The 12,584-nt window shown below is 44.9% G+C and overlaps 1 protein-coding gene across 2 annotated transcripts in view; it reads right to left on the bottom strand.

Annotated features, from left to right (window-relative positions):
- The window catches only part of PIAS3 (protein inhibitor of activated STAT 3), a 324,307-nt gene that overhangs the window by 142,329 nt on the left and 169,394 nt on the right, over window positions 1–12,584 (bottom strand). For both annotated transcript variants that reach the window (XM_078670587.1, XM_078670585.1), the window contains exon 6: window positions 8,183–8,317. In XM_078670587.1, the coding sequence (XP_078526713.1) occupies window positions 8,183–8,317 (135 nt within the window). The remainder of the gene's footprint in view (window positions 1–8,182; window positions 8,318–12,584) is intronic.

Below are 12,584 nucleotides of genomic sequence, written 5' to 3'. Positions count from 1 at the left end.
CTACCTAGCAGAGATGACATGGAACGAGATACACTTTCATCCAAAAACCTTCCAATACCTTCCAGAGTTCCGAAAGTCCCTAAAGACCTGGCCATTCGGCTAATCACCTGCACCCTGCCAGCGCCTGGAAATCTTCACGGGTGACACGTAGTACTCTACAAATATATTGATTGATTTACTTATTAATATTTAAAAGGAAATTTTATTTGCCAGTCCAAAATAGAAATTTGGATAGGTAGTACTGAAGGGTTTACAATGCGGCGGTCAAGCTACACATAGTTGGCCTGAGATTCATGTGTGTCCGGCCACTGTAGTGGATGGCGCAATAGGTCCAGCAGTCTACTAGTAGCATGTAACTTCCTGGCCATGGGTACGCTTTCTACATTACAGGTTAGGGACAAGTTAAAGCTGACAATTATGATTAGGCCAATTCAACCATGTTTAAAGAGGGTGCACAGGCAGTTTTACTCCTGCTAACCAGGAGTAAACATCCAGAGTTCTAAATCAAGCAAAAAATATAGGGTCTAGCAAAAGATGAAAATTCGGGGTGACCACACAGTAAATGTGGATTTCCTACAGTAATCTTGCATTGGTTTTACGATAACGTTTTCTTTTTTTTTTTTAAATGTGTATATAATTTCTAAAATGAAAGTCTGTAGAATGTATTAGTGTTTACTTAAACCAAACAAACTCTTTATCAAAATTTTCTGGATGTGCCTATAGTGGAGACTATTCTTAGGGAAGAGGAATATTTATTTACCTTTAGTTAAAAAGTCTACGGCTGTTTAACAAACTGTGACACGATCATTCTCTATGTATAGAACTGCCAAGGGAGGGACTATACTTGTAAAGTACTTAGTTTTGAAAGAATCTGCGAGCCACTGGGGAATGATAATGCATTACAGGCTGTCTTAAAAAGCATGATACACACCTTGACATTCAATTTGCTACAATTACTGAAAATTCAACATAAAAATATGACTCTGCATTATTGAGTCAGTGTACCCAAGGGACATCACCTCCTGGGGGTATGTGCTACTTCCACCTTATGTTACTAAATGTTTTGTGCTCTTAATTCTGTGCACAGACCAGGAAGAGAAAAGGGATATTTCAAGTCAATGCCCCTACAAACTTTAATCATCCAAGTTGCTTAGGACTCCCTCTATCCGCACCAGACCATCCAGTCTAATCTTCAGGCACAAACCTAACTTGGATTAGCAACATGCAGCAGGCATCCTGGTCTATCCAGGCTGAGCTGTTGGTTGTGCCTAGGAGGCTGTACTGGTGATAAAAAAATACACTACAATAATCATGTGTGCTCTGGAATGAGACACAAAATGATTTAGTAAGCGGCAGGGCCCGGGAGGAAAGGTCAGCTGAAAAAGATGGGGATTCAGTGAGAGCCCTATGAGGTAGTTGTACCAGTGATAAGGCAAAAATGGGTTCGATAAGAGGAGTTAGAGATATAGGTAAATACAGTAGGGAATTAGATAGTATGACAGAAGGCAGGGACTCAATGAAACTAGAAGCCAAAGCAGTTTACAGTCTGGTGGCAGTACTACAGAGGTGACAGATGAAGGAAGTTGGAGATCTATAGGTCTTGCATTTTCAACCTAACAGACTACAAATGAAGGTAAGCCCCTTTGTACGAGATAAAACATTACTGTTGGCCTTTCAGGAACTCCCTGACTTTCCAATCATTTATAAGTAGAGACTACTAAACTTTTAACTGATAGAACAAATATTTGCCTTCGAGTGACATCAGCCCTGGGGTTGTAAATCATCCAAACAGGAAGGATGGAAGAGCATCGAAATTCTATTTTGGGAACACCCTAATAACAGTTAGTTCTGAATGTGTGCAACAGTTTCAATTACAAACCCTGCACTTCTAAATTCACAAACGAAAATGATGCGTCCTTGCAACAGTCCGTTTACAGAATGTTCTATTATCGATTCAACTGTAATATATTTTGTTGCAATCCAGTGCTGGTATTGCAGTATCACAACTTGTTTAAGACTAAGTGTAATTACATTTATTTAGCGCTTACTACCCCTGATGAGGTGTCGAATAAATTTACATCTGGCACCACGCTGCTCCGAAACCCAAGGTTAAAGGGTAGTTCAGTGTTGTTGGTTACTATTCGGTATTGGGATTAGTCTTGCCTGCTCAAAAAGAACTATTCCATGCAGTCATTTCAGTTTTTTATGGTGGACTAAAGTAAAAGCGGTTGGCTGTGATCAGCAACAGCATACTTTCCTGTGTCTATAAATAAGACTTGGCTGTCTTGTTGCCTGTGTATATCAACCGCCCATTGTAAAACAGGTAAGTCTCAAATGCTACTTGCACCAACGTGACTCTTCAGTTTGAGGGACTGACCTGTGGTTGATCCTCTTTAGGGGGGCACTTTCTCTGCGCCGACAGGTCTTGCTTGGTGGTCCCCATCCTTCCTTGGAGGTATCTGCATTTATCATCTCTAGCAGCTATAACTCTGCATAGCAAAGTAATTCTGATTATTCCATCTTTGAAGCTTGTGCTCAGACCTGAGCCTTCCCACAACTTGCCTGTATGTCACAACTGATATGAATGTGACTTCTGGACTTGGCCCATGTGCTGCCTTGCACTGGGTTCCAGAACTATACAAGTCATAATTCTTGCCCCTACCCTCCTCCCCTCATGACATCACGTTCCTTACAGGCAGAGACTATGTGGAATGTAACGGGAATCACAATCAATGCTTGAACCTACTTTTGCTTCTGTGAAATTCTAACTATCAGCAAGGAAATTCTGGATTGGTTGTAGGTGAAGGTCAGACTTTAAAACAACTATGGTACAGTACAGACTGTGGATTCAATTGAATAGTTTACTTTGACTAGGCTTATCATTCATGTAGGAGAGTAGGATCTGCTTCTTATAGTGACCACCACTGTTTGCGGATGTTTCACTGTTTTCGACTTAGTCCAACTGGGATCCCGCTATTCAGGACCCCAGCCTAGCTGCTCTCTCTTATAAACTGATTGCTTGTACTTTAGGTACACTCCAGATTGGATTCTGGGGTACCCTTATAAGTCCCTTGTCAATGGTATACTATGTACCTAGGGCATAGGTACCCAAGAGGCCTCCCAGGGGCTGCAGCACGTATTATGCCACCCCTGAAAGGCCACTCAAATTGACCCCACAGGTCTGCTACTGCAACCTGTGTAAAGTGGTGCATGAACAACTTACTTAGATATTGGTTCACTATATCTACCATATCAATGCACATATAAACCTATTAGTCACCCCTATGGCAGGCCTTATCAATCCTGAAGGCAGGGTGTTGGGTTTTATGTGAGAGGGTGCCCGTGCATGAGCAGAGCTCTTCTGCAGCCATCAAACTCTATTCTCCGCGGTTGTGCTGTGATGCAGCCATACCATATACTCTTAAGTGCATTATCATCTCGCTGTAAATGTGAACTTTAAAAGGGCTACACAGAAAACTGTTGTGTTTGGTGTCAAACACCTTGGAATCATACCTTCACATCAGTAACTGGTGTGGGAGGTATGATTCGACCCTCCTAGAGGGAGAAATATGACTACACCGGTACACCCGGTACCAGCTCTCTCAACTCTGGCATCACAAGATGGATGCTGCCAGCCACCGACACGAGTCTGCCCTCATGCTGCTGGACGAATCTCAGGCCGGGGAAGGCTGGACAATAGGTTTCCTGTCACAGGGAGGTGTAACCACCTCCCAGACAGGCTTTAACCACATGGATGCTGCACATATTCCTTTGCTGTGCTGGACAGCAATAAAAACAGGTGTGGTCATGACGAGCTGAGCTCGTCATGAGCACAGGAGCACTGTACTGCATGGAAGGGGTTAATGTATTGGGGCTGGGTGGGTGCACTCAGAGTGCTTTGATGTCTGCATTGGGGCACATTTGGTGTCCCTGTGCATAGTCCAGCTCAAACAGGTTGCAGGAGCCATTTGCTCCTGCTCTGGCGCGAAACTGGACAAAGGACACGGGTGTAGCCACCCCTCTGTCCTGACCCTCCTATAGGTGGGTCCCTAGAGTATGTCCCACCCCTTCCTTGGGTATAACATAGGAACCCCTGGCTACAGGACTTTACATTTATCTGGGCCAAACGTGGGCCTATTATAGGCGTCGGTGACGTCAGCGGAGTCGCGAGCGATGCCGTGCCTCTATGACGTCCAAGTCCACGTCGGCGCGAAGCTACGAAAAGAATTTCCGAATGTTGCTGACGCAAGGGGATATTCACAAGGTGAGGAATCCACACGGCAGATGTATCTATCAGAAACTCTGCTACAGAAACCAAGTACTTCGACTATCTATACTGCGTTGGATGACTGAAGAATCTCACTTGGAGTAAAGGAGTTACTCTCCTGCTAAGCAGGCACCAAAGACGCATCTGACCGGTTTGCAACTCCGAAACTCCTGAGGACTCCGAAGGATTTTGCAATACAGGCGGTGGGATTCCAAGTGTCCCCGAGGTCGACTAGTGTGCTCAGCAAACCTGAGACCCGTATCCCTCGTGGGGACCGTGCAAGCCGAACCCCTGGGCATCATGTCCATTTGCAGAAGCATCTGCTTTCCGGCGACCCCTGAAGCTGTGCTTTGGGCTACTTGTAGTCCAGACCCCGGGCAGTGATTCCACTGAAGATTACCGGCCTACACTCCACGAGTGTTCCGTGGGCCGGTATTTTGCGATTCCTCTCAAGGTCCCTTTGTGATCCCTGGTTCGTTGGCCTGTGGGTCTCTGTGAAGGCAACTTTAACTTTCAGTGGGCTTACCTGGCTGCTCCAGAGGTGCCCCAACTCTTCATCGCTTGGGGAGTCCCCAGGACTTTGCTGGTCCTCCCCGAAGCATCTTTTCTCTGACCGCGTGGGTTGCAGTTGCCAAGGTTTGTTGGTGTTCAATCCGGACACTGACCGCGCAGCACTCTACATCTTTCGTGGGACAGCTCGCCTGTGGACTTTGGTCATCGTTGACGTCCCCTGTTCCCCATGGCTGCAGAGTCAAGCTTCACCTCTTCTCACCTGAAGCACCCGACATCGGTGGGCATTCGTCTACCGAGCCCCTGGTCACTGGCAAGTGACCCAGACTTTGTCCCCTCTGCTTTCAGGTTCTTCTCAGCTTCGATCCAGGCTTGGATCACACCGGACCCTTTTCCTCTTCACGCAGCAGCACTTTCCAGTATCACGCCATTAAAAAGGACGAAGATTCCCGACACCATTTTACACCTATGTACCCAGCTTTCCTGGGTTAGTTAACACAAGTACTCCGGTGCTCACATGGGTGCTGGCCTTAGAACCTTTCAAGTCTGAAAGGGTTTGCTCAAAGTCCTCTCCTAAGTGTTCTTAAACTTAAAAATTCCAACCGCGACTTTCCCATAGAGATGTACGGAGCTTGCGGCTGTGTTCTCACACTGCACTCGTCCCCGTGGGTCCCCTGTGTCACTAACTTGGGTGGTTACTTGGGGTCCCAGCGATTCTACGTGCTCTAGGCACGGTGTCTAGTCAAGTTGTGGTTGTTATACCACTTTCTTAGTATATGGTTTGGTCTTCCCCTGGGGCCCACTGTGCGTTGTGCTATTTACTGTCGTTCTGGTGATTTAACATTGTGTGCTTTGTTCTCTAATCTCATAAAGAGGTTAGTAGAGAGTGTTTAGTAATAAATACATATATTTGATATATATACCTTGCGTGGTTCTCCTTTCATTTGGTCATTCAGGAGGTTATAGACTGGTAATACACGCTGCTTTACCTTCCTTCAAGGCGTAGCCTGAAGGCTGATCTCCACAGCTACCACTAGGATAGCTTTCTTTAAAGGTTGTCTTTAACCTAATCATCAATAAGCGTTGTTTGGAATGGTACAAGGTGCCCACTATAACTAGTGGTCAGCATATAGCAGGCCAACTTCTCAAGTTCAACAAGTCTGCCCTTTTTCCAACCACTCTTCCGGATATGGCTATACTTGAATGTATTTGGTGTCATAAATGATCCACCACCTCAAACAAACATTTGGTAAACACTCTTGGATCAGACTTTATCCCAACTGAGGAACCCATGTACTGATAATGTGTGCCACTAACCTAGGCACCTGTAAGGAACCACAAGCACTTGAATACGGAAGTAGACATCCTTGAAGGGGAGGGTTATCATACACCTCAAGACCTTTCCTGGTCTAACACAGGAATCACTTTGTGAAGAGTTGTCATCCATAAATACAGAATGCACGCATAGCACTTCAGAGTTCATAGGGTCAGGAGGAGTCTTAGTGTTCCATCTTGCTTTAGAAGAAGTAGTTTAAGGAGAAGACTTCTTTATCCGTTCTGAGAGTAGTCCTTTAGGTATAGGAGGTGCACATTTCTTTCAGTCACTTGTGTAAATGCTCTGTATTGGTTCCAATCACTAAACAATTGGCAAAGAGGAGGTATTTTCCTGCCCTCTATGCAATATCGGTTATTGATCATTGCCAGGATATGAGCCCAGAGAGACAAGTCTGAAACAGCAGAAGAAGCAGGAATATAGCAGTAGGTGAATAGGGCAGTTATTAGTCTTCAGTAGAGGTGCAGCTCCTTCTCCCATTTCACTCAGGTAATTTTGTTGGGGGGGTAATAATAGACTTCTTAACCTTACCTGGAGGACAATACCATTTTTTATTTCCCTCCTGCTACCTATGCCTAGAACTGTAAAGAAGGCAATTAACAGCCACTTAATTACAGAGAGGACAAAATTAAAAGGATTTTTTGCATAACTACCCTCAACACCCCTTCTTCCCTTCAAAGTCCTACTCCACCAAATCAAAGATATTGCTTCTGATATATATTCTTGTTTACATCTGATCGGTGCTTAAGAGTGGCAGATATGAACTTGTAGTCTATATTTTAGGTCTGGTTTATTATATACCAGTTAGGCCCACAAACATTTCATACCAATAAATATGCTTTCTTATTTTCGTCCTTTTGCTATACTTTTTCAGTGTTTTGAGGTTCTAGCTGTTCTCTTTTTTTAAGCAATGCTTTAGCTACTTTTATCAATGTAGTTTTGACTTTATAGCTTTGTGTACAGCTATGGCCTTTATATCACCCGAGTTGGAATGACAAAGTTGAGCAAAAATTCTAATACATTATGGAGCAACCTTGTTGAGCGACAGATCTCTTGGCAACAGCTGAACAATTACCACCATCCACATTACCAAGAAATCATTATCACAATGATTACAACAGTATTTTATTATTAAGTGTTTAAAAAACAGACAGCCAAAATAAAGGAACACTACCACGACTTTTTCTTTTTTTTTTTTTAATTGTTAAGTTAATTTGCCATTTCAGATTCCTTTTTTGGGAAGGAACTACCTCTATAAAGTCACCACTCCATCAGCCAACTACCAAAATACTTTTAGGTACATTCTGAGCACACTCAGCTCAGTAACACTCTGAATGGCCTCATAAATTCTAACCCTCAACCTTAAAGACTTAAAGTACTTTTTACAGATCCAGACAACCCTTCTGCTCTACAAATATGGTTCCTAAACATCAAATTCATTCAATATTTGCAGTTAGTACATTACTTATTTTTCTTTGGTTGCACTTTCAATTTCTACAATGAGATTTGTCCCACAATATCCATATTCCACAATAAATTGTCGTTATGTACACCCTTATTAGAGTGTTCGAGTTCTGGGGTTCTTGGTTATAAATATGTGTTTTAAAATAAGATTTTCAAGAACAAATAATATGGCTTTTTAAAAAAGCTTATGAGTAGGTTTGATTTTTGCTAAGTGCCACGTTATTCATGTTTAACAAAACTATTTTACTCAGAGTGGTAATGTAAAATGTACAGTGTGTCCATGCTTTCCACAAGAAAAAATAATACCGGTTTGTAATTAGTATCTGCTGAGTCTATGCAATTTTCTCTACTAGCTTCTAAAACTTTGTGATTCACTTTCAATACCTGCAATTGTTAAAATGCTACAATAAATAACCAAAAAATGTTTCACACAATTTTCTTTTAATCCTACAACACACACCATAATTTGCCTATTTTCCCATCCATAATTTGTTCAACCATGTTCCTTATTTATGTTCGGCAAAGCTTCATAGTAAGAATGACAGTGTGACATTTCTTAGAAAACATCAGATAATAAAGGAAATGTGGATATTCATCTCAGCACTTACTCGGCCAAACTCAGACGACCAGTTGACCACAATGGTATTAGGAAGGTTTGACGTGAGTCTTATGAGTGGCGATATTTTGATTGGCTGGCTTGGTCGCTTTGGCTCAACGCCATTCTTAGTCGGGGGAAGATAGCCCTGTAGTGAAAAAATGAAAACAGTACATTTAATCTCTTTCGGCCCAAGACCCTTTAGTAACGAGTTACATTTACCTTAAAAAATGGCAACCGGTAACTTAACTTTGGCAACGTCTTATCTGGTAAAGACTATCAATCTAGTTGCGGATTCCTTACCTTAAAATATTTCACAGGTGGCAGACTGGCACCAGAAATCCAGAGCAGTACCCGCTGGGCGCCGGTAGGTGGCGTGGTAGTCTCTACGTATGCATCATCCATCCCAGATGTGACATGTGTGATGTCACTCCAGCGCACTAAAATCTGTTTTTTTACGCGATTATTTTTGCACCAGAAGCACAGAGCCACGGCAGAAGGCTGTGAAACCAGTGTGTAGATTATAAGGGCGTACAATTATCTTTCTAAGTGGAAGAGCCTAGTTCGTAGAACGGGGAGGATGTCAGTAAGGAATCAGTGGCTAGATAGAATCTGTTCCAGATTTTACAGAATGTAGTAACTTGTTCATCTGATAAAGACTTGTGTATGCATATTTCTTCCCTTAGAAAGGATAACAAAGTAATACCTCCCTAGACGTAGGTCTGTAAATTGGTGCAGAGCAAAAAATCCTGAAAGACCAAAAAGGCAAAGTCCCCATCACAACGGCCCGGTCCAGGCAGTAGTGTTTAGTAAACGTATTCAAAGAAGCCCATGTAGCAGCTTGACAGATGTCCAGGTTAGATCTTAGAGGGCAGCCAAGCATAGGTTCAAAGGGGGAACATATCAAATAGGTTCAAGCTAAATTAAGACCCCATTGGGGCATAACAAAAGGTTTAGCGAGAAACAGCTGAAGTCCTTTCAGAAAATGTTTCACAATGAGTGACAAACAGGGAGGGTTGGTCCAGCAACCACAAGAAAGCAGAGATGGCTGAAAGATACCCCTTAACTGTCCCCAGAGCAAGTCCTTGCAGGCCAATGACAAAACAAAGAACAACAATTCAGAAGAGGAGCAGAAAGTGGTTTTTAGAGCACCAAGTCACAAGCCTGTCTCAACAGTAGGCGTATACAGTTTTTGTTGATGGACGCCTGAATACCAAGTTGACCGTACATACTTCGGGAGGGAAACTGAATACTCTCAACTGCCTCGCTCAGTCTTCTTGCAGGAAGGCATGGGTGTGCACAGATCCGGGAATAGCACCCAGCCTTTTTGCTGCAACAGGATATCCTCCAGAAGGGGGGAGCCTGATCAGTGGAACGATGCTCATGCTCAGGAGTTCGGGATACCATACCATTCGTGTCCAATCCAAAGACACTAAAATAACTTAGGCCCTGTCTGTCCTGATCTTCAGAACTCGAGGCAGAATTAGTATATCAGCGGTAAGACAGGCAGGCAGGAGTCCTGAGTCCCAGTCGACATAAAATGCGTCTCTAAACAAGTGAGCCATGCCTTGGAAACTGCAACACGCAGAAGTGTTAACATTTTGCATTTTCGGTGGCAGTGAATACATTTAATCGAGGTTCTTCACAGTTGCAGCAGAGACCTTGCACCACCTCTGGACGGAGACGCCATTCGTGAACTGCAAGGCAACGATGGCTAAATTTGTCCACCCTGACAATCAGAGAGTACATCAGATGTTGTACGATCAGGAAAATGTCCTAACCTTCCAGACATGTCCAGAGACGCAGGACCTCCTGGCACAGGAGCTATGACCCCACTCCACCCTGTTTGTTGCAGTACCACATGGCGGTAGTGTTGTCTGGGAGAAGCTGAAGCAGTAGATTGGAGGAAGGCTTTCAATGCCAAGTGGAGCTGTTCTCAACTCCAACAAACTGATGTGGGGCGGAGACTCCGCAGGAAACCAGATTCTTCTGATCTCCACCTCACTCAGATGGCTGCCCCAACCCAGGATTGATGCATCGGTCACCACTGTCAGCTTTGGGTTAAGAAGACCGAGGTTTCTGCCACTGACCCAATCGTGGTTCATCGGTCATCACTACAGATCTTCCGATATCCACAGGCGCTACTGAAGGAGACGCGCCTCTACCAGAAGGGGCGAGCTCGGACAGTGAGGACAGCGAGCAAGGTCATGGGCATGATGGCCTCATGCATACATCTGGTACCAAATGTACGCTTCCACATGAGACCATTCCAAGAAGGGCTGCAAGAACAATGGTCACAAGCTACAGGGAGTTGGGAAGATCTAGTGGTTGTAATGCACGCAGTGAAGGAGATGTCGTGGTGGAACATGGAGAACGTAACAAAGGGAAAGCCTCTAACACCACCAACCCCAAAGGTGACCATCACCACAGACGCATCCCAGAAGGGATGGGGAGCGCACATGAGCAAGCTCACGGTGAAGGGTCTGTGGACTCCAGTGGATGCAGTCAAACACATCAACTACCTAGAACTGAAGACCGTGTTACTCGCCCTGAAAGCCTTCCAGACAAAATTGTACAGCCAGAGAGTGTTGATCAAGACGGACAACAAGACGACGATGTTCTACATCAACAAGCAGGGAGGAACGCAATCTCCGCCGCTATCGAACCTAGCGCAGGAGATATGGAGATGGGCCATCCCACTAAAGATAGACCTGCTAGCCATACACCTACCAGGGAAAGACAATGTGGAGGCAGACTGGCTCAGCAGACAGACATCGGAGTCCCACGAGTGGGAGCTCAATGCACAGGAAACGCTAAGGCTATTCAGAAGGTGGGGAACACCGACTATAGACCTATTTGCAACACACCAGAATGCAAAATGCCAAAGCTTCTCCTCCAGGCAACCAGGGGAAGGTTCCCTGGGGAATGCCCTATGGATTAGCTGGTCGAGGACATTTGCTTACGCTTTTCCCCCCGATACCCCTGATACACAGAGTACTAAACAAGTGCAGGACCAGCAACATGACTCTGACCCTGGTGGCACCTCAATGGGCCAGGCAAACATGGTACTCACAGATAATGGAAATGGCACAAGGTGCACCCCACAAGTTCGGGAGAAGAAAAGACCTACTGTCCATGCAAAACGGAGAGGTACTACACCCAGAACCAGAGAGCCTCAGCCTAGCAGCATGGCTCCTGAAGACAGAGTTCGCGCACCTGAGATTACTGGAGAACACCCTGCGGTACTGCGAGAGGCAAGGAGGCCTAGCACACGAAAGTGCTAGTTGGCAAATTGGAGAAGGTTCACGCAATGGTGCAGCAAGAAGAAGCTACACAGAAAAATGACAAGGGAGTCAACAGTGCTAAGGTACCTCACGCACCTGCTGAAGGCAAAGCTAAGCTCATCCTCGCTGAGGGTACACCTGGCAGCAATTGTGGCCTACACAAGAGGAGAGACTGGAAAGAGTTTCTTTACGTCACAGATAGTAAAGAGATTCATGGAAGGGGCAAAAAGGATCGCGCCTCCTAAAAGGATGCCGCCACCAGCATGGAACCTTAATCTAGTCCTGACAGAGCTCAGGAGGGCGCCTTTTGAACCGATTCATAAGGCTTCCCTGCAAATGCTAACATGAAAACAGCCTTCTTGGTGGCCATCACCTCCCTGCGCAGTGTGTGCGAACTTCAGGCGCTAACGCTACAAGAACCCTACATCCAAATTCACAATGATAGGGTGGTGATGTGAACGGACCCACACTTCATGCCAAAGGTGGTGTCGAGGTTTCACATCAACCAAACAGTTCAAATACCAAGTTTCTTTAAAAAACCAACAACAAGCGCAGAGAGGGCAGTCCACACTCTGGACGCTAGAAGGGCAGTAATGCACTATATAGAAAGAACGAAGGAACACAGGAAGACGAAACAGTTCTTTGTGTCCTTCGCAAGCAGTTTCTTGGGTAGGCTAGTAACAAAGGGGACCATCGCACGATGGATCGCACAAACTATTCAATTCTGCCACAAACAAGCAGACCAAAAGCTAGCGGAGGGGGCGCGTGCCCACTCAACTAGGAAAAAGGGAGCAACGGTAGCCTTCCTGGCTAACACACCCATTCAAGACATTTGCCTGGCGGCAACATGGGCTTCAGTGCACACGTTCACTAAGCACTACTGTGAGGATGTACAAATGACCAAGGAAGCACAAGTAGGACAGAAAGTGCTTCAACATATCTTCAACAGCCAACGCTCATCTTCCACCCAGCCGCCACAAAAGTAACAAACCGCTACAAAGTCTATGCACAGCATAGTGAATCCAGAAAGATTCACGCTTCAAAACAAATAGTTTTTTACCTGTCGGTGTAGTTTTGCAGCTTGAAGATCTTTCTGGATTCACTAGCGAACCCACCCACCTCCACCAGAAA

Source organism: Lissotriton helveticus, chromosome 12 (assembly GCF_964261635.1).
Source record: "Lissotriton helveticus chromosome 12, aLisHel1.1, whole genome shotgun sequence".
In the NCBI taxonomy this organism is placed as follows: Eukaryota; Metazoa; Chordata; class Amphibia; order Caudata; family Salamandridae; genus Lissotriton; species Lissotriton helveticus.
The sequence above is the reverse complement of the archived record's forward strand: the minus strand, read 5'-3'. Positions and strand labels throughout refer to the sequence as shown.